The sequence below is a fragment of the Curcuma longa genome, unplaced genomic scaffold, assembly GCF_044706935.1.
Source record: "Curcuma longa cultivar G26 ecotype Majalengka, Jawa Barat unplaced genomic scaffold, ITB_CL_G26_1.1 utg18532_np1212_1030455_RagTag, whole genome shotgun sequence".
NCBI classification, from domain to species: Eukaryota; Viridiplantae; Streptophyta; class Magnoliopsida; order Zingiberales; family Zingiberaceae; genus Curcuma; species Curcuma longa.
Window position 1 is genome coordinate 322,218 of NW_027435598.1, and position 21,835 is coordinate 344,052.

The 21,835-nt window shown below is 35.6% G+C and overlaps 2 protein-coding genes across 3 annotated transcripts; both read right to left on the reverse strand.

Moving 5' to 3' along the window:
* Positions 1-232: 232 nt before the first annotated feature.
* On the reverse strand, positions 233-1,396 carry LOC141819687 (WRKY transcription factor 71-like). Its single transcript, XM_074706941.1, has 3 exons — positions 1,251-1,396; positions 1,007-1,171; positions 233-901 (listed from the first exon to the last, which is right to left on the reverse strand). The coding sequence occupies exons 1-3, from the start codon at positions 1,394-1,396 to the stop codon at positions 763-765; spliced, it is 450 nt and encodes a 149-aa protein (XP_074563042.1). The 3' UTR covers positions 233-762.
* A 5,635-nt stretch (positions 1,397-7,031) lies between these two features.
* On the reverse strand, positions 7,032-19,061 carry LOC141819733 (myosin-17-like). Of its 2 annotated transcripts, XM_074706979.1 has the most exons (38): positions 18,936-19,061; positions 17,888-18,031; positions 17,642-17,787; positions 16,906-17,062; positions 16,733-16,791; positions 16,382-16,541; positions 16,151-16,300; positions 15,920-16,056; positions 15,662-15,808; positions 15,472-15,573; positions 15,311-15,368; positions 15,136-15,237; positions 13,926-13,963; positions 13,562-13,688; positions 13,307-13,477; positions 12,639-12,770; positions 12,452-12,561; positions 12,270-12,330; positions 11,999-12,176; positions 11,570-11,775; positions 11,286-11,405; positions 11,107-11,205; positions 10,762-10,983; positions 10,322-10,461; positions 9,984-10,101; positions 9,841-9,891; positions 9,641-9,721; positions 9,323-9,493; positions 9,023-9,172; positions 8,715-8,921; positions 8,512-8,652; positions 8,367-8,437; positions 8,170-8,269; positions 8,049-8,105; positions 7,879-7,935; positions 7,706-7,786; positions 7,517-7,599; positions 7,032-7,418 (listed from the first exon to the last, which is right to left on the reverse strand). In XM_074706979.1, the coding sequence occupies exons 2-38, from the start codon at positions 17,963-17,965 to the stop codon at positions 7,295-7,297; spliced, it is 4,392 nt and encodes a 1,463-aa protein (XP_074563080.1). In that variant the 5' UTR covers positions 17,966-18,031; positions 18,936-19,061; the 3' UTR covers positions 7,032-7,294. The 2 variants fall into 2 exon arrangements, with proteins under 2 accessions (XP_074563080.1, XP_074563079.1); XM_074706978.1 differs by lacking the exons at positions 17,888-18,031; positions 18,936-19,061 and having other exon boundaries at positions 16,906-17,069; positions 17,642-17,784.
* Positions 19,062-21,835: the final 2,774 nt, after the last annotated feature.

A 21,835-nucleotide genomic window follows, 5' to 3' on the forward strand; every position in this document is an offset into this window, starting at 1 on the left:
GCATGACACTTTGTCATGGCAGCAGATCATTGTATTCCTTTCTCCAATGCCATGGCTTAGATGTTGTGACTCGAGATGGCGGATCAATCAAAGAGTATCTTGGTTAAGCAAATGGTAATTGTGATCATGCCAAAATCAGAACTGAACTTTTAAGAGCATCTTGTTTTAGTTATTCTCCTTATCTGTGGTAGTTCTTTGGCAGTCAACTTGACATTACCATCTGGAAATTTGCCGAAATCGATCCTAACAAAGATGACGAAGTTCGCAAGGAGTGGCAAAGTCTGAAGAACACTACTCTTCCTTACTCGAAGTGAGTTGAAGTTTCTGTTCTCTCTTCCTACAGTTGCTACTATTGCATTAACAATTTCAGAACTTCAATATGATCTCAGAAGAAATACCTCTTTATCTGCCTCATTCGTGTTATATAGAGTTGTTCTTATCGATACAATGACAATGAGTGCCTGCAAATGCAGTTTGACAAAGCTTCAATTATCACAAACCTGCTTAATCACAGACAGTGTTGTTAGGGATCATAGATGATCACCATACTCTGCATTTTCTAGTTGTGTTCTTCAGATAACCTTAGACATTGTATCGAAAGAAGATTCACTTTTTCAGCTATCAAAAAAATGAATGAGCAGAACAGAATGCTTGGTTACATGTGTTTACTTAAACATGACTACTGACTGTTATCTGGATCTACCAAGTAAACATGTATATGAGAATTTTGAATTTGATTTTGCATTTGCATTTGATGAAATATTATAGTAGCAGCGAAGGCAAAGGGGCGTGGTGGGTGTGCACTCCAACGTACGTGGTTATCACAAAGCTTGGGTCCTCTTGGTGCCTCTCCACTCTCTTCTTCACATTGCAGCCTTCGCCCAAGCAACGGTAGTAATTTCTGCACATATATGAAAAAAAATAGACTTATAATTGGATTCAAAACCCATAATTTAGTGTAGGATTCAAAATGAAAAGCATATATATGAGGAATCAAAGTGATTACCTTGGGTTGGGGCTGCTCTTTATTGCCTTCTTCCCATACTTCCTCCACTTGTACCCATCGTCCAGTATCTCTTTCTCAGACTTGGTTATAAATGCAACTCTGAAACTACTGCTATTACTACTACTGCTCCTCCTCAAATTACAAGAGCTGCTTCCGTTCTTCCCTCTGCATCCATGTCAATATCGAAACTCGTTTCGATCATTAAGCTAAAGCCAACAATAACAAAGACAATACATCTGCTTACTTATAATTGCTGATCTTGTGATCTCTATGACCCTGCGCGGCTAAACTGTGTTGCTCTACTTCAGCCGCTTCATGCTCTGCGAACGCGAGATAGTCGTCGACTTCGAACGCCGACGACGAACCTCGCTCCAGTTTCCCGTCCGACATGGCGAGCAAGGGAGGCGAAGAACTAGGCATCCCTAGCCTCCGTTAGCTATATATTAAAGCTTATTGCAGAATGATGACGACGACGATGATGATGATGAGTGTGGGCTGGGGCAAAGACTTGGGTGAGGACTTCGATCTGCTTGTAGTCAAATTTGCTCGACGTCGACAGGTCAAGCACGCTCGTTCGAACTCTGCTCTGCTTTGAGTTTCCTTGGTTGTGGCGTCGTCAATGGCGTATTTCTGGTATCTTCGTTTTGTCTGGCTCGAGTTTTTCCTGTGCTCGTGTTTTGACTTTTCTTGTTTTTTTTTCTTTTTTCTTTGTTTTTTCTATGGAATCTTCCGACTTGCATGAATCGAGTGTTCTGATTGGGGAGACCGAAGTGAATAACAGCTGAGCAGACAGATCCTTGGCAGAAGCTGACGTTGATGGTATTAATGTCGTCTAGACTGGAACTGCTGGCTCTGAAGGAACTAAATTTTGGTCCTCTAATCATTTATGCTTTTTAATTTATTTTGATAGTAGATGGAAAATTTTTGTGTTTAATTTAAAAAGTTGAATATCTAGATTTATAAAAAATAAAATAATTAAAATCTGTAGGAGGGTGAGATTTTTTTTTTTTTTTGAATCTATCAGCTGTTTGTAGTTTGTCGTTGGAAATCTAAATGAAAAAAAAATTCTATTAGTAAAAATCAAAGGACAACTTTTATTATCATGTTTTTATAAAAAATATTCTCATTCTAATGATAGTGGCTATAATTTAACTGATATGACATATTAAAATAATTAGTACATAGGAGACCAAAGGGAAGGAAACAAGAGAAACAAAAGTGGTATTGTCGATGGAGGGCATTTGCATATGAGTCAAGATTTATATTATTCAAGTTGTTTTAATAAAATAATCGAATCAAATTAGGTTGTATCTAAAATGAATAAATGATTATTAAGTTTAGTTTGATTTTATATAATAAATTTAAGTTTGATTCATTTGAAGGTTATCAAACTTTCAATTTGAGATTATTTAAAAAAATTATATTATGAGTTTGATATTACAAGACTCCCTATTGAAATACTTGATTTATAAATTTTATTTATGTATACTGTTTATCAATGTTATTCACTAATAATTTATAACTTTATTCATGAATATTAATAAATCTCACACACACACACACACACACACACACACACACATATATATATAATTTATATAACTAATTTAATTAACTAGTTAATGTTATTTATTTAATTGAGCTTATGCATATTGACAATGCAAGTTTCAAAAAACAATAAGAGACTGGGATGGAGAGTAGAAGTCACTTATTAATCTAACGAGGAGTTTATTTATTGAAAAAAAAAATCTCAATAAATTATTGACAGGTAATGAAATAAGTTTAAGAATGGGACAGAAGAAAAATCAAGTGTTGTAGTGTGTGAGGCTAAATAAGGAGGCAGCGCCCTTCAGATCGTGCTCCTGCACGTATTCCACTGGGTTTTGCCCCTCAAGCAATGGATCTACTTGTAAGCTGCACCATCAAATTAAAAAGCAGTTTAATTTATATATATATATATATGTGCAAGGATTGAAAATATATATGTAAAAAAAAATGTAAGAATTTACAAGATTAAGTTATTTTTTTAGGATAACAAAAAAAAAAACTACCCATTTTTTTCTTTGAATTCCTTTCATTCTTCGTTCCATCTTTTGGAGCAAAGAGGGGTTAGGGTTTAAGGTTTCGACCTATTAACTAATTAACTATGATAATGAGTTTATTAATTAGGGGTTAGGGGAACTAATTAATTAATTAGGGATCAGTTTTAATTACCTGCAGCGCATGGGACCGAACATTCTGCAGCCGTCTTGTAGAGCTAATTCGTTATCGTCGTCGGCGATCAAAGCCGCATGCTGATTGACGATGGCGTCCCCCTCGTGCATCTGAAACGGCTGCAGGCTCAAGTATTTCTGCTGTTCATTAATGGCGTCGTCGTTAAAATTAGCAGCGTTATTGATGCCGGAATTTGGAACCAGCACGCTCTGTTCCTTGTCGTCGTAGCAGACGTAATTGCTGAAATGATCGTGATCGGCTTGCTGTGGATGGTGGATCATCGCAGGAGGGGCAAAGATGCCGTTCAGTTCGTCGTGATCTGCGATGACACCGGCGGCCTGAAGGGCGACGGGGTCCGGTACCGGCCTCTGTTGCTGGGCGGCGGCCGCGCGGCAGGCGTTGAGCTGATTGAGGACGAACTCGAGCTCGGCGTAGTCATGGCGGAGCTGGCACTGGAGCTGGTGGATGACGCCGAGGCAACCGGATACAGGGTCGGCGGCGCGCATGTCAGACTCGTAGATGATGGTCTCCATAGCGACGGCGCGCTGGCGGGGGTCGAGCGGGCGGACGATCTTCTGGATGTTACTGACGCCGAACAGGCGGTGGGCGTTCTGAAACTTGGCGGCGTCTTTCGCAGGAAAGAACGGCGCGAGGAGGCAGTCGGGCCTGCATCTCCGTCGCTGGAACTTGCAGACGGCGCAGGCCTGGCTGGCGCCGCCGCTTCCTGCTCCTCCTCCTCCTCCGCCGGATGAGGAGGAGCAGGGGCGGTGGGAGGAGACGCTGGAGGAGGAGGAAGGCGACGGGGACGGGGAGAGAACTGACTGCGCAGGAACGACGAGCCCGGCAGTAGCATTATTCTGGTTCGCCCTGGTGGCGGTGGATTTGTGGTTTCGCGGGGCGTCGGTGGTCGAGGAGGAAGAGGAGATCATGGCCAAAATATAACAACTAAAGCTGCGCCCGCAGCGGCGACGGCGACGGCGGCGGGGGAGGAGGAAACAGTTACAGTTGCTATTTCGCGAAACTCGATCGAAGGAGGCGGGCGGAGGGCGGAAAGAGCAACATGAAGCAAAGCCCGATGGCTGCGTCGGATGGCCACGGCGTCCACAAATCAAATGGCTGCTCGCTCAGATCGGAACGCAATCTCAGGATCTGAAGGTTGACCGTATCTTCTGAGTTATCACTAACACTTGGATTTATTTCGACTTTGAATATCTCATTTGACAAATAAAAGTCAGTATCGCATTTTTTTTTTTGCTTTATCTGTTAAACTACTTTTAATTTTCTTATCCATACAAATACTTATTTATCTTCATGATAAATCAGAAGGAGAGCTGCTTTTCCCCCTCGCGTGACAGCCACCCCTCCCACCTCCCCTCTCTCTCTCCCCCTTTCAAATGACATTTCTATCTTCTTTTTTTTTTTTTTTAATTTTTTAAATTTTATTTTTTAATTAATTTTATTTAAAAATAGCTCTCATATATATATTTTTTATTTTATTTTATTTTTTTAATTAATTTAATTTATTATTAGTGATGAAAAATTTTGACATGTGTCAAGAGTTGGAAAGAGAGTAATTTAAAGGGACGAGAGATTTTGACATATGTCAAGGGTTGGAAAGGGGATAATTTAAAAGGAGGAGGTGTTTTGACATGTGTCAATCGTTGAAGAATGGATAATTTAAAGAGGGTGAGAGATTCTGATATGTGATATGTGTTATGTGTCAAGGGTTGGAGGGAGGGATAATTTAAGGAGAGAGAAGATTCTGTTGTGTTAAGAGTTGGATGAGGGTAATTTAAATATCAAATTAGGAAGATAATTTAAAAAAGAGAGAGATTCTGACCTATATTAAAAATTATATAAAATAAAAAAATAAAAAAAATTGATAAAAAAATAATAAACAAAATTGATTAAAGAAATAAAACTAAATAAAAATTAAATAAAATTTAAAAATAATAAACAAAATTAATTTAAAAATAAAACTAAATAAAAATTAAAAAAAATATATATATAAGTATTAATGAAAAAAATAATAAATAAAATTAATTAAAAAATAAAACTAATTAAAATTAATTAAAATATATATATAAGTAAAATAAAATAAAAAATAAAGAAAAAAAAAATAAAAATATCATTTGAATGAGAGAGAGAGGAGCGGAGGGGGGTGCGATGTCAAAGGGTGGGAAAAGCAATTTAGATCAGAAGAAAAGACTTCTCTTTACCCTGGATCAAATTTTATCTTTTCAATTATATTCATTTCTTTAAATGAGTTCAGATAATGGATATTTAAAATGGAGTTTCTTTTGAGGTCTCAAATGAGGCGGATTTGTTAGAGTTTACGAAAAAAACATTCGAGCTACCGTGGCTTATCATAAAGGATAAACTCAATATTTTTTCGAACCAAACCAAACCAAACCAAACTAAATTAACCGAAAACCGAATTAACCGATTTTTTTCGAACCAACCGAACCGACCGAATTTCCCAATAAAAACCGAACAAATTGAACCAAAATTTTATCGGTTAATTCGGTTTTCGACCGAATTAACCGATTTTTTTAAATATTATAAAAATTTTACTAATAAATTAGAAATTTATATATTTATTTACTTAAAATTTATAAATTATTTTTTTAATTTAATTAATTCGGTTGATTCAGTTTAACCGAATAAGAAAATTTAAAACCGAAACCGAACCGAATTAACCGATTTTTTTTTTTAAAATAACCGAACTTTCGAAATAATCGAACTGAATTAAAAATTCGGTTCGGTTTGATCGGTTTAACCGAATTTTTGCTCACCCCTATGAGAAGATAAATTGAGAAGTTATAGTTGACCACGATGACACAATTATATATTCTATTCATGAGGAAGTGAAGATGATGTTGCTAATCTATTTCTAAAATGTTCAGTTGCTACGGCTAGAGATGGGCAATTCTTAATTTGAATAGAGGGGAGGGATCCGTATCGATAGACTAACTTCACCAATAAAGCTTGCCGCGAGACAGTATAAGAGTGTTCATCACTCTTGTACTAAGCATGGCTTTTTATTGGATGGATCTAGGACTGAGTATTCAGTTAAAATTGAACTGAATCAAATTAAATTAATCGAAAATCGAATAAATCAATTTTTTTTCAAACTAACCAAATCGATTGAATTTTTCAATAAAAATCGAACAAATCAAATCGATATTTTATCAATAAATTCGATTTTCAACCGAATTAACCAAATTTTTTAATTATTATAAAATTTTTATTAATTAATTAGAAATTTATAAATTTATTTATTTAAAATTTATAAATTATTTTTCTAATTCGGTTTAATCAAATAAAAAAATTTAAAATCGAAATCAAATCAAATTAATCGAATTAATCAATTATTTTAGAAATAATAACCAAAATTTCAAAATATCTGAATCAAAATTTTTAATTCGATCGATTCGATCAGTTTATTTGATTTAACCGAATTTTTACTCACCCCTAGGTGGATCAATGTTCTAAGGTTTTTCAATCAAACTCCACCTCCAACTAAATGTCAAGGATAGACTGTATATCAATTGTAAAATTGACCATGTAGAACCGTTGAAGTAACGGATTCCGCTTGAAGAAGAAAAGAAGGATAGGATGTATCTCAATATAAACTTTGTATACAAGATTTCAGATCAATGAATAGAGTGGTAAATTTTGCCACTGAAATCTTTTTTAAACAAAATAGGAAAATAATTTGATCTATAACAATTTTCAAATAAGAAGAACCATTACATTGAAATTGAGATAGAAAATTATTAAAAAAGAAAAGAAAAGAAGAACAGCAACAAGAAGACAAGCCACCTTTAAATATTTTACTAAGTTGCTTCAACAATCATCTATATTTTACAACTTATCTAAATTGAAAACAAACCTGTGATGCATTCCCGATAAATCAAACAAACCGTCGACAAAAAATGCAATTAAAACAAATCAATAAATCAAACCCGAATACTAAAATTATGGACTACCAACTGCCTTTTGGTTCTTTCGTGGCCAATTTGACAGAAATAGAATGAGGCCATATTTACAAGGAGTAGTTGACAAAATGAACTACTCCTTTCTTTGTAGCAGAAACGCAAAGCCTGAGTTCTGGCGAACCAGAGGTGGCGGATCGACATCTGCAATATCTATCTCGGACATCGACTTTGAAATATCATCGACTGAGAAAGGTATGCTGCACGAGAAATTTTACAAGATAAATACTTGTCAAAATTTTATTTAAAGACCAACTATGGATTTGTCATTCATTTAGTTAAGAAAAGAAACAAAAACCTGGAATCATCATCCAACAAGAATGAACTGCTAGCAGCAGTATTTGAATCCTCTGTCATCATGATTCGCATACTCGAAATGACCTAAAAAAGCCAAATATCAGGTTTTAGTCTACATCACAGGAGGCTAGGCTTCCTAAATTAGAACACCATACTTCGAAAGCTTAATTCCTAAATTGTCAAAACTTACCTCTGATGATACGCTATGCGTTCCATATTTGTCATCCCAGTACATTGTACTTATTCTATACAACTGTTGAATGCTGAGAACCTGGAAACAGAATCAAACAATAAATTGAAATGTGAATAGTAGTGAGCGAGAATGTTTTTGACATCATAACAGGTTAAGGTAGAGGGCCAAACTGGGCATAGATCATTGGTTATCTCTGTCAAGGTCTTCTTTGGCTTCTGATGTATAACCTAGATTATTAGGTGCATAATATTAGATCTCGAGGAAGAAGATTTCAAAAAGAACAAGATTTCAAAAATAACAAACTTCTGATAGAACGTAGATGACTTGTTTAAAATATTACCAAGAAACCAACTGCCTGTCTGATGTGCCTCAACTCATCCCATGCAGAACCAGCATACTGCAATTAACTGATATTTTAGTTCCTGGTCGATGGAAAGTAAAATGAAACCAAAGGAATTGACCTCTTCAGTCGCATCATAGCACCAGTGCTCCAACTCTGTCAAACCAGCTTTGAGATATTCTCCATTACTAAACGAACAGCATTCTCGCCTCAGTAGAAGACTGAGAGGAAGACTAGTAAATTAGATATTTTCATTGGAAGAACATAATTTTAATACAACAATGGTAACTGATGTCCACAAGTGCATTTTATAAGTACCTGTTAAAAAGTTGAACATTTACAAATGAAAAAATTTGTGTGAACACCTTGCGAACTAGGAAAGGAGGGACCTGAAATTTGGACGAGTTATTATGAGCTGAAGTTTGCTGACCATGTATAGAGAGATGCATATCACCAAACTTACAAAGTTGGCTTTCATTATTTTCAGGTAGTTAGTCAAGCTTTTCACAATGCTGCGCCAATGGGCAATCAATGCCTGCTGGGCCATAGCATTTGCTTGGGATCGCGAGCCTTTCAATAAGCTTGCACGGGAAGTTCTTGGTGCCTGCATGATAGCAATGTCAATGAAGATCCCAGGAAATGTATTTGAAAATTAGTTTCTAGTACCTGGATACACAAAGCAAGCAATGGAGATATTTCTTTCTTTAGATTGTCTCTAATCATTCCATAAATCTTTTCAAGGAAAGCAGTAAGCTGCTGCTTGAAAAGCAAAGCAGGATATTTCGCTTCAACTTGTCGCAAATCATTCAATCCACCCATGATGCGACTATTGAAAGAAAAGAGACCCGCACTTTGAGGAGAAGCTCTAATACCCTTAAAATAGAGAAGCAGCACAGAATTAAATAAGGAAACTAAGGTAGAACTACATAACAAGCAATTATTCTGTTAATTGGACATCAAATATTTGGTTTTACTTGAGACATTCTCCCAAACAAAGCTGATGTTCTACGCCTCTGTGGAGTCAAACTAGCCGCTCCAGTTGCCTTTAATGTTCGTTGAAGGAGCAACAACAAAGTAGAGGAATTGGACAACCAATATGATAATACGTCCGTATTGTCTTGCGCCTACAAAGATGAAGATTGAAAATTAGTAAGTAAATAATAGACTACAAATAAAAAGGTCGAGTCCCATCGCACACAATATTGTAATATCATCCTAGCTTCAATGATACTTTAAATGAAATATATCCCCAGCAAAAAAAGAGTATCTAATACCTCAATAGCTGAGCCTATTGATTGAATTATGCGGTCAAATATGCTGGTTCTTTCAACTTCAAATGATCTCCAGTGGAGCAGACATCTGTATATGAGACAAGCAGCAATAGGCCTGTCACCTGAGAAGCCCAAGTCTTTAGAGATGCATTCGACGAGCAAGTCCTGATTTTCCTGGTTAACAGAATTTGGGAAAAGGAGTGCAACATCACTGATCATAAAAGAGGCCATAAAATGCATAGATATAGATACATGCCACAGTCGATTATCAAAAAGTTTTTAGTTGTAGTTGAACTACGAGGAAACTGATTAAACGCATACCTGCTGCTTCTCATTAAGTGACTTTTGTGGTGTATCATCGTTTTGAAGTTCCCTGGAGTTAGGCGTAGCAGGGTTTGATTCCTACATATTTCAATGTGTTAAACTCCATCCAAGGTTGTTTACTTGTATCTTTTGGGCAAATAACCAGATATAAATTGAAGTACGTTAAATGCTCATCAGAAATAAATTCTCATGATTACCACAGATATTTTTGATTCACCATTCATAACATTTCCATTTTCGGGGCTCCTCTGCAATGAAAGGAGGCAACATAATATATCTTGCAAGAGCATTTCATTTCATGCTCACACAAAACACAAATGCAATGCAATGTGACAAGCACCTGAATGATGGTTGTTCTTGAGCGTGTAGTTAATGCTCTGGAAGTTGGCGAAATGGCAACTGCCTGTTGACGAAGCACATGGTTCTCTGACTCCAGGTTTGTTAGTTTTTCTTCAAGCCTGTACTTTGGGAGAAATGAGCAACCCTTAGGCCCCTAACCTTATGCTATTGTTTTAAAAAAGAAAATCAGGAGGGTGTGAAATTGAGACAAATGTTTGAGTTTTCCTAAGAATTTTATTATGTTTTCCATTAACTTAAACTAATGTGCATTAACATAATTGGCTATGATTATATCTGAATACTAGGGGCATGCAACAGAAATATAATCACGAAATCAACCTTTGAACATTATCCTGAAGCTGATCAGCTCGCATCTCGGCATCTTCAACTCTCTTGGCTAATCCATTATTTTGTTCCTGAGCCTCAGCCAAGGCTATATTAGCTGTTTCTGTTGCCTGATTTGCTGTCAGCAGTGACACCTGCCAAAGGAAAAAAGAAAAAGTTATTGAATATGTCAATAAAACCAAAATATTTTAATACTGGTCAGATAGTTTGGTGAATCTTTTGCACTAGTATCAACATGCATTAAAGCAATGTGACAAACATCTAACCACAAGACAGGCACTTTCTCAATGTAAGCTTAGATACTTGTGAAATTTCAGAAGAAACCTAACATCGAGAAAGTTATCTCATCAACAAATGGTTTGGATCCACAATATTCATTTAAACTTCACAATGATAATTATCTAAACATAGTTATAGATGTTTTTTTTTTCTACCTTCAGATTTTCAATTTCAGAGGTGAGTGCATTAATCTTTTCTGTATCTTGAACTATGATTGGAGTTTCCTTTATTACTGGAGGAGCTTCTTCAATCGCCTTGCGTGCAGCCTCACGTTCCTTGATAACCATGGCCTTAGCTTCATCAACCTGAAGTTGTGCCTCATGCAATGAGTCTTGTAATTTAGCAATTTCATGTGCTTTCGCTTCTTCTAGATCAGTCTGCAGAATTGAATAAAAAAGGTTAGATAGATCAATTACAATGCTCAAAGCGAGAACATTGAATAAAACACTACATAGATCAGCATTATATGCCTCTACAGAGCTCTAACATAGAACTATTACTCTTAGTCGTCTTTCAAGTTGTAAACGCCATGTCAGTTCTTCCACACGCTTTTCCAATTTGTCTTTAGCTTCCTTCAGGGCTCCTGTTTCCCTGGCAGCCTGCGCTCATCACAATTATAAATCAAGTTAGTAACAAGGTTTAGTTTATAAGAAAAGTGCAGAAACAGATAAGAGGATACCATTCTGAGCTTCCTGAGCTCTTTCCTTGCAAGTCTTTGTCTCCAAGCACATTGATAAGAAAGTGTTGCCTTCTGCAATCTCGTGTAATAAGAATAATCTCTGTGACAACGCCACTGAGCCTGCAATCACAGGGCAATTTCATCTAAATCTCAGTAAATAAACACGTGATTATTTGAGAACTAACAAATATTATGCCCCGACTATAAATGAAACCTTGCACTAAAAGAATCTCCCTCCAGAACAATATAAAATCATGAAACAACTTAAATAGAGAATGCATTACCTGAATGTGAATCGAGGCTTTAGTTTGCTTCTTGAATCTAAAGTCATTGCGAGCAGTCATTGCCCTTAATCCTGTCTGCAAAGCAATTGCTGATGACCGAAGTAATAAAAATGATTTTCTTGCAAAGTATCGACGGAGATTCTTCTGGATTTTCACTGCCGCTGCTTCACGTCTCATGTGCTCATAAAGCTTACAAGCCAATCTTCCTATATTTAACAAAATTGAGAGTACAGTTGAAGATTCTTGACAAATATAAAAGTGATTACTAAATATCTGAACAATTTGATAAGGAGGTTCTAAATAAATGCCCAGCCATGCATTAAAAGACCACATGCTTATCTCAGTAGTAGAGTGACTTGTTCATTTGGAATGTTAGTACTTAGTCAACACGGATGGCCACACATAACTCTTAGTCTAAAAGGATCATACCTCTCCATCGAGACTGAAGATGAATGGTTGTTTTTCGCAGCATAAGAAATTCTTTACGAGCAATATATGTGCGTATTTGTCTTTGGATTGTCCTGGCTGCTCGTCCAAGTACTTCTGCTCTTCTAGCATCCAATTCAGCCATCTGGCCAGCTCTCAGAAACACTTTGCTCTTGCCTAGCTGCCCATGGAAAATGCACAATGTATAAATATATATCCTCTACTCATCCTATTGTTCGCATACATAAAAATAATTTTCTATTAATGATTCTACCTGATAACCCTTTAATCCCATTTTGTCCAAAATTTTTTGGCATGCAATCTTGTCATCGGAACTGCCAGAATCAGAAAAGACAAAGAGAGGATGTATTAAATTATCTATCACAACTATACACCGCTTAATGAGAACTTTTCTCTAATTGATTAACTTAATATTGCGAATGATAAGGTACTTACTTTCCTTCCAAAACTTCTGGGGCAAGAAGACCAAACCGAAGGAGAAATTCGTAAAATGATCTTCGAGTTGGATATCCAGCACAGCTGATCCTAATTGCTTCAAGAACACCCTACATGAAGCAAAACAGTGAAGGATTTCATGAAGCTCAATACATATCAAGAGAGATGAGTACATTGTGAAACCTACCCCACAGCGCAACTGTTGGATGACATTGGAATTTTCAAAAATAGCAGGTTTGAGAACATTATTTGGCTTCACACATCTGATGTAGAATGGTTCAGTTGAGCTCAAGGTTTCCATCAGCGATTGAAGTTGTAGCTGCATCAAAAAGAAGGAATTTGGTTAGTTACAAATAACTAATTATATATCATAAAGGTTTATAAAACACATCTTCCTTTGCAAATAATGAAGCCCAAAACACCAATATTGAACTTTTAAGTTGTGTCTATACCATATAGAGGATTTCTTGTGATAAAGGAAAACATAAGGTTGACAGCACTATTCTCTCGTTGAAGAAAATGTTGCTCAACTAACTCATTGGTGTAGCTTTCATCTAAAAAACTAACAAGAACTGTAATTCCAACAATCATGAACAAAAGGCTAAATCACCAACATTTGCTGATGCTACATGCTATGCAAATAATTAACATCCTAAAATAACATTCTAAACCTAGATTCATTTTTATCTGAAATGACATTAGACAAGTACACCATGAGCACAAGTATTAATTGCAAAGAAGCACAAGGAGTAAGATGCTTGTATACTTGTTTAAAGTATTTTATAAAAGAAAAATTAACATCTGCACACTAAGCTAAAATCAACAACATCAAATATGGAGAAAAAAAGATATTACTTTAAAGCGAGATCCGATGGAAGAAAACTTCGAAGATTTAGATGTCTCTTCGGGAAGTGGCGGGAATAAACCAGAAACAAATGGGCACTTAGAAGCATTCAGTAAATCCTGGTGCTCTGCTACTACATAATCTTTGTTTTTGTCCAAGAAATAGTCAGCTTGATACGTTACCTAGATAACAACAATTTGTAAATTTGGATTAAGAAAAGATCGATACATATTTGTGCTTAAGCATATAATGAAAAATATACTAACTTCTCCAGCATAGTGGGAAATGGTAAAGTTTGTGCGGGAAAGTTTAGGTTTTATAAACCGCTTATTGTTTTTGAATGTCTGATACAGCTTTTGGGCAAATGTCTCATGAGTTGACCTGGGAAACATACTGAACCCGAGAAGACTGAGATTAGTCACAAATTCATCTGTAATTACTTATTAGCATATGCTGTTGTTTCAAGTAGGAAAAAAAGAAGTGGGTAAAAGAGCACAAGGAAACATACTGAACCCAAGAAGAGTGAGATTAGTCACAAGTTCATTTGTACTACTTATTAGCGCATGCTGTTGTTTCAAGTAGGAAAAGGAGAAGTGAGTAAAAGAGCAAAAGGAAAGAATCAACACATACCAAGCTTCATCAAGGAGTGCAATAATTCCTCCAGGTTTCTGAAAAACATATGAACTTATTATCATATTATAACACATGATGGCATTTAACAGCTATCTTAGAGCTTAATTTGCAAGAAACTCATGTAAAATGAATATATGGAATAAATGTTGAAAGTTTAAGATAACATCACATGTCAAGGTTTTGGCCCTCAGCCAAAACGAAACTATTTCATTACCGTCGATAATTCATATAATCCAAGAAGATGAACTTAAATGAGTTTTACTCCTTTAGTCTTCTTCCACTTACTTCCAAAGCTAAACTATAGCAATAGCTATTCAATTTAATTAAAATTCTACTGTATCATATTTATCTAGTTGACATCTTGCAACATGTGCTTAAACATTCGAAGACAATTTCAAATGATCTTTACTCATTTAATACTCTTCAGCTTAGATTTGTTTAATTCTAAAATATTTGAATGAAAAATGGGATTTATTCATTTTCACTTCAATGCATTCCGATGTTGGTGTAATCATGTCTTAAGTGATAAGCCTCAAACATATGTTTTCAAATGTTTGGGTGAAGCACTTAAGTTACAATTTGCATATGGATTAAATATGTGTGTTAAGTTGTGCAAAAATTCAACAAGATGCACATGGAACTTGCAAAATTTGTAACTCGACAAGGTCGAGTGTGGATGATGACTTGGTGTGGTCAAAGTGCTCAATGGCTTGGAAGTCTGATGGAGTTCAGAAAAGGATGCATGATATCCGAGGGACCATAGAATGAAAAACATTAAGTGATAGTGGAGTAAATTTATGGAGCTTGACTTGGCATGACCAAGTTGATTGCCTTGGTGGTTGATGATCCGTTGGAGAATGGAGAAGAATGAAATGAGATCTTCAAGGGACTATAGAACGAGGAGCATCAAGGTGCAACATTGACCAAAATATTGTGCTAGGCTGTACCAACTATATAGACCAATATTGGTCCTTCTTTACTTAGAAACCAAAGGTGACCTCATGCATACTGAGTACATACTGACCAATACAGCCATTCACAGCAGACCACCAAAATTGGGTGGTCCATCTGCTAGTCCCTGAGTGAACCAGTAAAAATCCAACGGCATCATGCTCCACGTGTTTTCAAACCATACCAAATGTCTAGTGGGTATTTTCTTAATGCATACTATAATATCTCCAGAGAAATGAAAAAGTAAAACAGGTACCTTCTCAATCAAATCCAGAACATCCTGATTATCGACAAACTCTATGTAGCTCCAGTTAATCTCCTCCTTGGTATACTCCTCTTGCTCCATCTTGAAGACATGCTGTACATCAAATCCTGTGTTAAACTTGAACTACTGAAATCTTCCAAATTAAAATTCAAAAATTTGGCTAAACCTGGTTAAAATGCTGTTGGAGCTTTTCATTTGTATAATTGATACAGAGCTGCTCAAAACTTTTTCACACACAATACATTATTAGACTTAGAAAGTATCGAGTTTAACAATCAATAATTCCTGCAGAAAATGTTCTAGTGTGTTACTGGAGTCATGGATTACCTATTTGATTTGAAACTTTCAAAACCATATATATCAAGAACTCCAATTAGGGATTTTGAATTTGGGTCCTGACCAATTGACACATTAATTTTGTCCACAAGCCTGTATATAATACAACAAATCCAAATTATTAGTTGTACTGGTAAGCTCAAAACCAGAATTTCCACAATAGAACATTAGCATCTATTACCAATCAAACAAACGGGAATACAGAGTCTTTGCTAAACCATCCCTGCTGACAATTGCAGAAGCAGGATCAAGTGTTCTTGTGATAACCTCTTCAGGGGTTACCATGACACGTTTTATTAATGCATCTTCCAAACCCTTGGCATCGCACCTGTCATAAGCAGTATTCATGTCATCTTGGTGATCAAAGAATTCCGGTAGCAGAAAATTAGGAATCTGCTCTCTTTTTTTGTGAAGCAATAAAAAATCAACTTAGGCATACATCAGAAGCTCAGCTGCTGTGTTAAGATGGAATCTTGACTTCTCATCCTTGATAACAGATGAATCTATCTCTGGCCCTTTTGCAAAATCAATGTTACCAATATGAAGTATAGCAGCTACGACCTTGAATATTGCCTCCTGAAATTAAACATTATAATCAAACAACACAGTTCAGGACCCAACATTTAATTTTAGTATACTGAAACCAGTAAGGTTGGTTTCAGTTGCATACCTGTTCTTGCTCATTCATTCCAACTATATCCATGGCCCTTCTAGTAGCTAGATATTCTTGAGCTTCATCAACCCCATCTAACTTAAAGCATTTGGATTGGTTCAAGTAATGAAATGATTGTGGATTCCCAAGCTTATATTTTCCAACCTCCTGTCACAACTCATAAGCATTATAGTTCATGCGTCCACTGTATCCTGGAAATAAGTTATTATGTAGGTTATGTGTGCATACCTCTTGTGGTGCAGCACAGAGAAGGTAAAAGCAATGGTAGTTTCTCTCAGGATCATTAATTTGACAAACACGTGATCTTTCAAGCAAGTATGTTCTAACAGCAGCACCAGATATCCTTCCACTTTTGTCAAATTGAATCTCAACAAACTTACCAAATCGACTAAGACAAAGATCAGGAAAGAAATTAGATGGCTGAACACAACATATATAAAAAATATCTTTCACAAGTAAGAAGAATACACTTACAATTTTGAATAGAAACATCAAATTCATTATCAATTTAGCATTCACACTGTTAATGCCTAAAATGGGTGGAAAATGCAAAAGGAGGCAGAAATAAGTAAAAGTTACCTTGAATTATTGTTTCGAACAGTTTTAGCATTTCCAAAAGCTTCAAGAACTGGATTGGACTGAAGAAAACATGAGGTATTAATCCAAAATCCATATATTAACATTCTTTGTAACAATTATAAGGACTAAATATTATTAAATAGAATCAATCGAATATGTCTATCACATGATACCTCTAAAACTTGCTGCTCAACAGTTCTTCCTTCTATTCCAGATCGTCCACCTAAGTATGCAAGATATCTCATAAGCATCTTGGTTGTTTCAGTTTTACCAGCACCACTTTCTCCACTGACCAAGATAGAGTTGTTTTTCCCTTCATTAACCATGGCCCTGTTTCCTTATCCGAGAACAAAAACCATTTAAAATTATGGTATGTCATTATTATATGTTGTGAATATAAAATTTGGGTGATTGAAATGAAGAGGAAATTTTAGTATCTTGTGTTATATATATATATATATATATATATATATATATATATATATTGAGTAATTAAAAATCTAACACATATGAAAGGATAATACAGCAAAAATAAAAATATATTAAGAAGGATTGGTAGTGTTACTAGAAAATATAAAATAAAAAAGATACTATTAGCATGGAGCAACCAAGCATAGCTTCTTAGATGAAACAATGAGAGAAAATATGTTAAAATGAGATGCAAATGTTCAAAGCCAACTATTAAATTTGAGAGTTTGACATGTTGAATCAATCGAGTTAAAGGTGTGAGAGTAGAGAGGAAAGCAAATTTTAGCTAACATAATTAAAAGTGCTTTAAGTGATCTCAATATTACTACTGATACAACAAGTTCAATGTAGGATAAAATTAGCTGATCCTAGATAGGGGACTAACATAGCTTGATGATGATGTTACGGTGATGATAATGATGTGAATATGAGTAATATCACCTGTAGGCAACATCAGCAACTGCAAAGACATGAGGGCTTAGTTCCCCAAATGCAGCCCCTTTGTATTGCTCCATCATGTGGGTATCATAAAGATGAGGTAACCTTTGAAATGGGTTGACAGCGATCAGAATATTACCAGTGTATGTCTAGCAAAAAATCAAAAACTATCTCAGTCACTTATTCTACAAAGAAACCTTTTCAAGACTAAATAACCAATAAGAAAATGCAAAATATAAAAAGACTCACATATATTTCATTAAGTTCATAACGTGCGGCAAGGTTTTGCAACACTCCAGGCTCATGCAAGTATGACAATTTTGTCATATCATCCACACCACCAGGTGGTGCTTCTGTATCCTTGGGAAACACTTTTGATATGTTTGCCACAACCTACATTCGGAACACGTGGCCCAAAAGTATTTTCAGTAGAAAATATCAGGTAACAAGACAACTAGATTAGATAAGATGCATAGCAAAAGCAACCAAACATAGAATTTACAAGATTATATATCCAAGATTTTCCTTAAGCTGTGGGTATCATATTATATCTATCTCAGACCATCCAAGCATCCAAATATGCTTGAAAATTGTAAACTGATACTGCTAAAGAGTCTGTTCCAAAATCTCTAATTTTTACTCAACCTAGTTGGCCTAATTGTGATTCAATATTATGTTGAATCCTAATCTTAAAGTTGAATCAACTTAATATACATCATCTGTTTTCCTGTGAAACTTTAGCCTTGGTACAAGACCGACCTATTCCAATCCATATTCATAGCCAACCCAAGTAACAAATTTTGCCTTTTGAGATCCAGACAACTGTCAAGTAACCTAGGCCAACATAGAAACTCTAACCATTGTTAATGATTTAAAACCCAAATTTGAATGACGAGAAGGCAATGTTGAATTCAGCATTAAAGAAGTCTAACAACCTCCTAAGAAATCATGTACATGTATATAGTGGCCCTAGAAATAAAGTGACATGGAAAAAAACATAGAATGGGAAAATATATATCTTTACTTTGGATAAGAGAGGATCACAGACAAAAAATGAATAGAATAAATAAATAATACAGAAAAATGAAAATGCATGATAAAAAAAGAGAGAATATCACACAAATATGACATCCTATTCACTAGATAATGGAATTGCAAGAGGAAGTGACATGGATAATAAGCGGGCATTCAGCAAGCACTCAAATCTAGTTGAAGTGCACATCTCAATCGGCACAATAAATTTCTCAGAAGTTTGATACAGTGATAAAATAAAAAAGGTAGTACTTTGCACACTTACTGTTTTCCCATTGGTTGTATGCACATGGATCTCATTGCCATCAACCTTAAAAACCTCCCCATCAATCCAAGCAAGAACAGTATCTTCAACCCAGACATGAGAGCCCACAATAATGTTATCTAGACTTGCCTGGTAAGAGAATGGAGGAAGACATACATAAGTAAATCCTTAATTGCACAAAGAATGGAAGCAACCTGCCACCAGATATCCAAACAGGCAGAATCAATAGTTCAAGTTTATATATATCAGACCATACCAAATTTTTCTGACTTTAAACTGTAGACCATTTTATCAATACTTAAGATGGTCTAGGAATCACTTCAGAGCTAATGACTGCTTATTCAGAAGGACTGTGTGCACATGTACAGGATTTGCAGTTTTGAATCTCACAGTAAGCAAATTATACATGCAGCATAAGGATTTTTCTTTATCCAAGAAATTATACATGCAGCATCACTAACAACTTTAGTAGCTTATACTAGAAGAGGGCCCCCAGCAAAAGCCAATGTGACAGGAACTTAATGTATTCTTTTGAAGGAAACAAAACAATATCTTTGGAAATGAGTAGGAGCAAACTAGACCACATAAGCATAAATTGAATGCAAAGAGAGCAAAGCTGGACGTTGGAAAATATCCAAGTTAGCAGATAATGAATCCAGAATAGGGTGGCTAGGTGAAAAAATAGAAGTACAAGTCAATAGCTCGCTTGAATTAAAAACTTGGATAACTTATGAGAAGAAGGCAAAGCAAAGCTACTGATGGAATCAGAGACTGCGGGAAGGGCAAAATTGGAGATATAAAAGCAAAAGAAAGAAACTCAATTTATTTCCTATTCTATTTTAAGTCCTATTATCTTGCCATTTTACTTGGCATTACATCAATCTTGTGCAGCATATATGATGATTGCTCCAGTTAAGGTACCATAGGAGCTTCAATTAGCATGCTACAATGCCTAGGTCAAGTATGGCATGATTTTGGTTCAACCTACCTTGGCCCCTCCTTTGCCCTGCCTAGCATCACTCTGAGTAGACCATCATGTAAGGCACTACCCACAACAATTGAACCTCAAGGGGCCAAGAAATTGGCCTGTGCATTGTCAGGCATGGGTTGTGTTTAGGTCGACATACAAAGCATTTGATTAAATAATAAAAATTGAAAGATAAAAAAAATAGAAAATACTAATATTTTAAAAAATGGAGACATTAGATCATCATGTCAAATGAATTAAAAATTATATGATTTCTAAAATGGAATTCACATGAGTTTTAAAAAGAAATAAATTACATGATTTATATAAGGGACGGGTTGGAGGGTGTTTGTAATAACATGTTAAGGTTTGTTTAACTTGTTGAGTTATAAGGATATATTATGTTATGGCCAAATTGAACATTTTGATATTATCCCTGATTTTAATATTTTCTCTGTTTTAGTGGTAGAGGTATAATTTTTTACCCTTCTTCTCTTAATGGGTATGGCCCATGTCACAAGGCCCAGCAAGGACCCACCTACTAATAGGCCATGCCCAGGGTGGCATAACACCATATACAAAATAGTATCATATGATAGGAATTCCCAATAAAATTACATGCAAAAATGCCAAATAGCATTGCTCCTGAATTCGTTGTGTCTTCACATTTTAGAGACATTTACTTTAGAGACTAATTGGCTGAGGCCAATCAGTGCAAAATGGATTTTGAGGTCAAAAGATCCAGATATACAATAATCATTCACAAACAACAACAACCTAGCTTTAAATCACTAGATTCTACATCATTCGGCTCTATTCCCTACTATATCATCATCTATATTTAAATAAATTTTATCTTATCTTATCATTTCTAACCAAGTCTTCTTTGATCTTCCATTTCCTCATTTAATATGTGTATTTGTCATAATTTCACATCGCCTATCTAGAGCATTTATTGGTCGTCTAAGTACATGTCCATATCATTTTAAACGTCTCTCTGAGTTTTCTCTCAATAGGTACAACCCTGACTTTCTTTCTAATGTTCTAATTTCTTATTCTGTCCATCCTCATATGTTTGCACATCCACTTTAACATCCACATTTCTACGACTCTTATCTTCTGCTCATGTGCTCGAATCATAGCCCAACATTTAATTTCATATAACATAATAGGTCTAATTTTCATTTTGTAGAACTACCCTTTAAGTTTTAAAGTACTTTATGAGCAATTATTTCACATAGAAGTAACCAAATTCGTTCTGATTTATCCAACTTTGATAAATGCATTTACCATCCTGATATAATAAGCCAAATTGGATCTATTAATATCATCAAACCTAGGGACTCCCTTGGCTACAGTCATTCCACAATATACGGCAAGACACTCTTGGTCATGTAACATAACACTCTTGGTCATGTAACATACAATCAGAAGAAGATTACATCGCATCTGAACACATCAGGTGCCTATATGGCTTCACTCATGAACGATTTCATAATTAAACTTGGTGAATTTGACAATTTATGGGTTGCACTGCTGGACCAAATTTAAACCTTCCTATACATACTCCCATCTGCACAGATAGGACTTGCATGCAAGGATATCTATGCACAACTACGATGTGGACTTAGATAGCTTGAAGATTTCGAAATGGTGCAATCTTTAGCAGAAAGAAGTTATAGTGGATCTTATTCAAAAATGTCAATTTGTATGATTATTTAGATAGGTTGTTTGCTCTATTTCAATTCATTTAGACCAGCATGCCTAAGCTATGAAGTCGTGGTAGCAATTTAATAACCGAATGGAATGGACAAAAGTGGGTTTGTCCTTTTTCCCACATTGCTGAAAACACAATCCAAACTGTGTAGGTGTTTCAGCAGTATTCCTTCATTACCCTTGTATAGTAGGCGACTTAAAGCATTTTGGAAAGTGC

Excerpts from the sequence above, each read along its gene's own strand:
- LOC141819687 (XM_074706941.1), bottom strand. The coding sequence starts at position 1,396 with ATGTCGGACGGGAAACTGGAGCGAGGTTCGTCGTCGGCGTTCGAAGTC. Across the intron at positions 1,172-1,250 it reads CACAAGATCAGCAATTATAA|AGGGAAGAACGGAAGCAGCT; the intron begins GTAAGCAGATGT and ends ACATGGATGCAG. Across the intron at positions 902-1,006 it reads AAGAGCAGCCCCAACCCAAG|AAATTACTACCGTTGCTTGG; the intron begins GTAATCACTTTG and ends ATATATGTGCAG.
- LOC141819733 (XM_074706979.1), bottom strand. The coding sequence starts at position 17,965 with ATGACAAAATTGTCATACTTGCATGAGCCTGGAGTGTTGCAAAACCTT. Across the intron at positions 10,984-11,106 it reads AACTTGAAAGACGACTAAGA|ACTGATCTAGAAGAAGCGAA; the intron begins GTAATAGTTCTA and ends TCAATTCTGCAG. Across the intron at positions 10,102-10,321 it reads CTTCAGGATAATGTTCAAAG|GCTTGAAGAAAAACTAACAA; the intron begins GTTGATTTCGTG and ends CCCAAAGTACAG.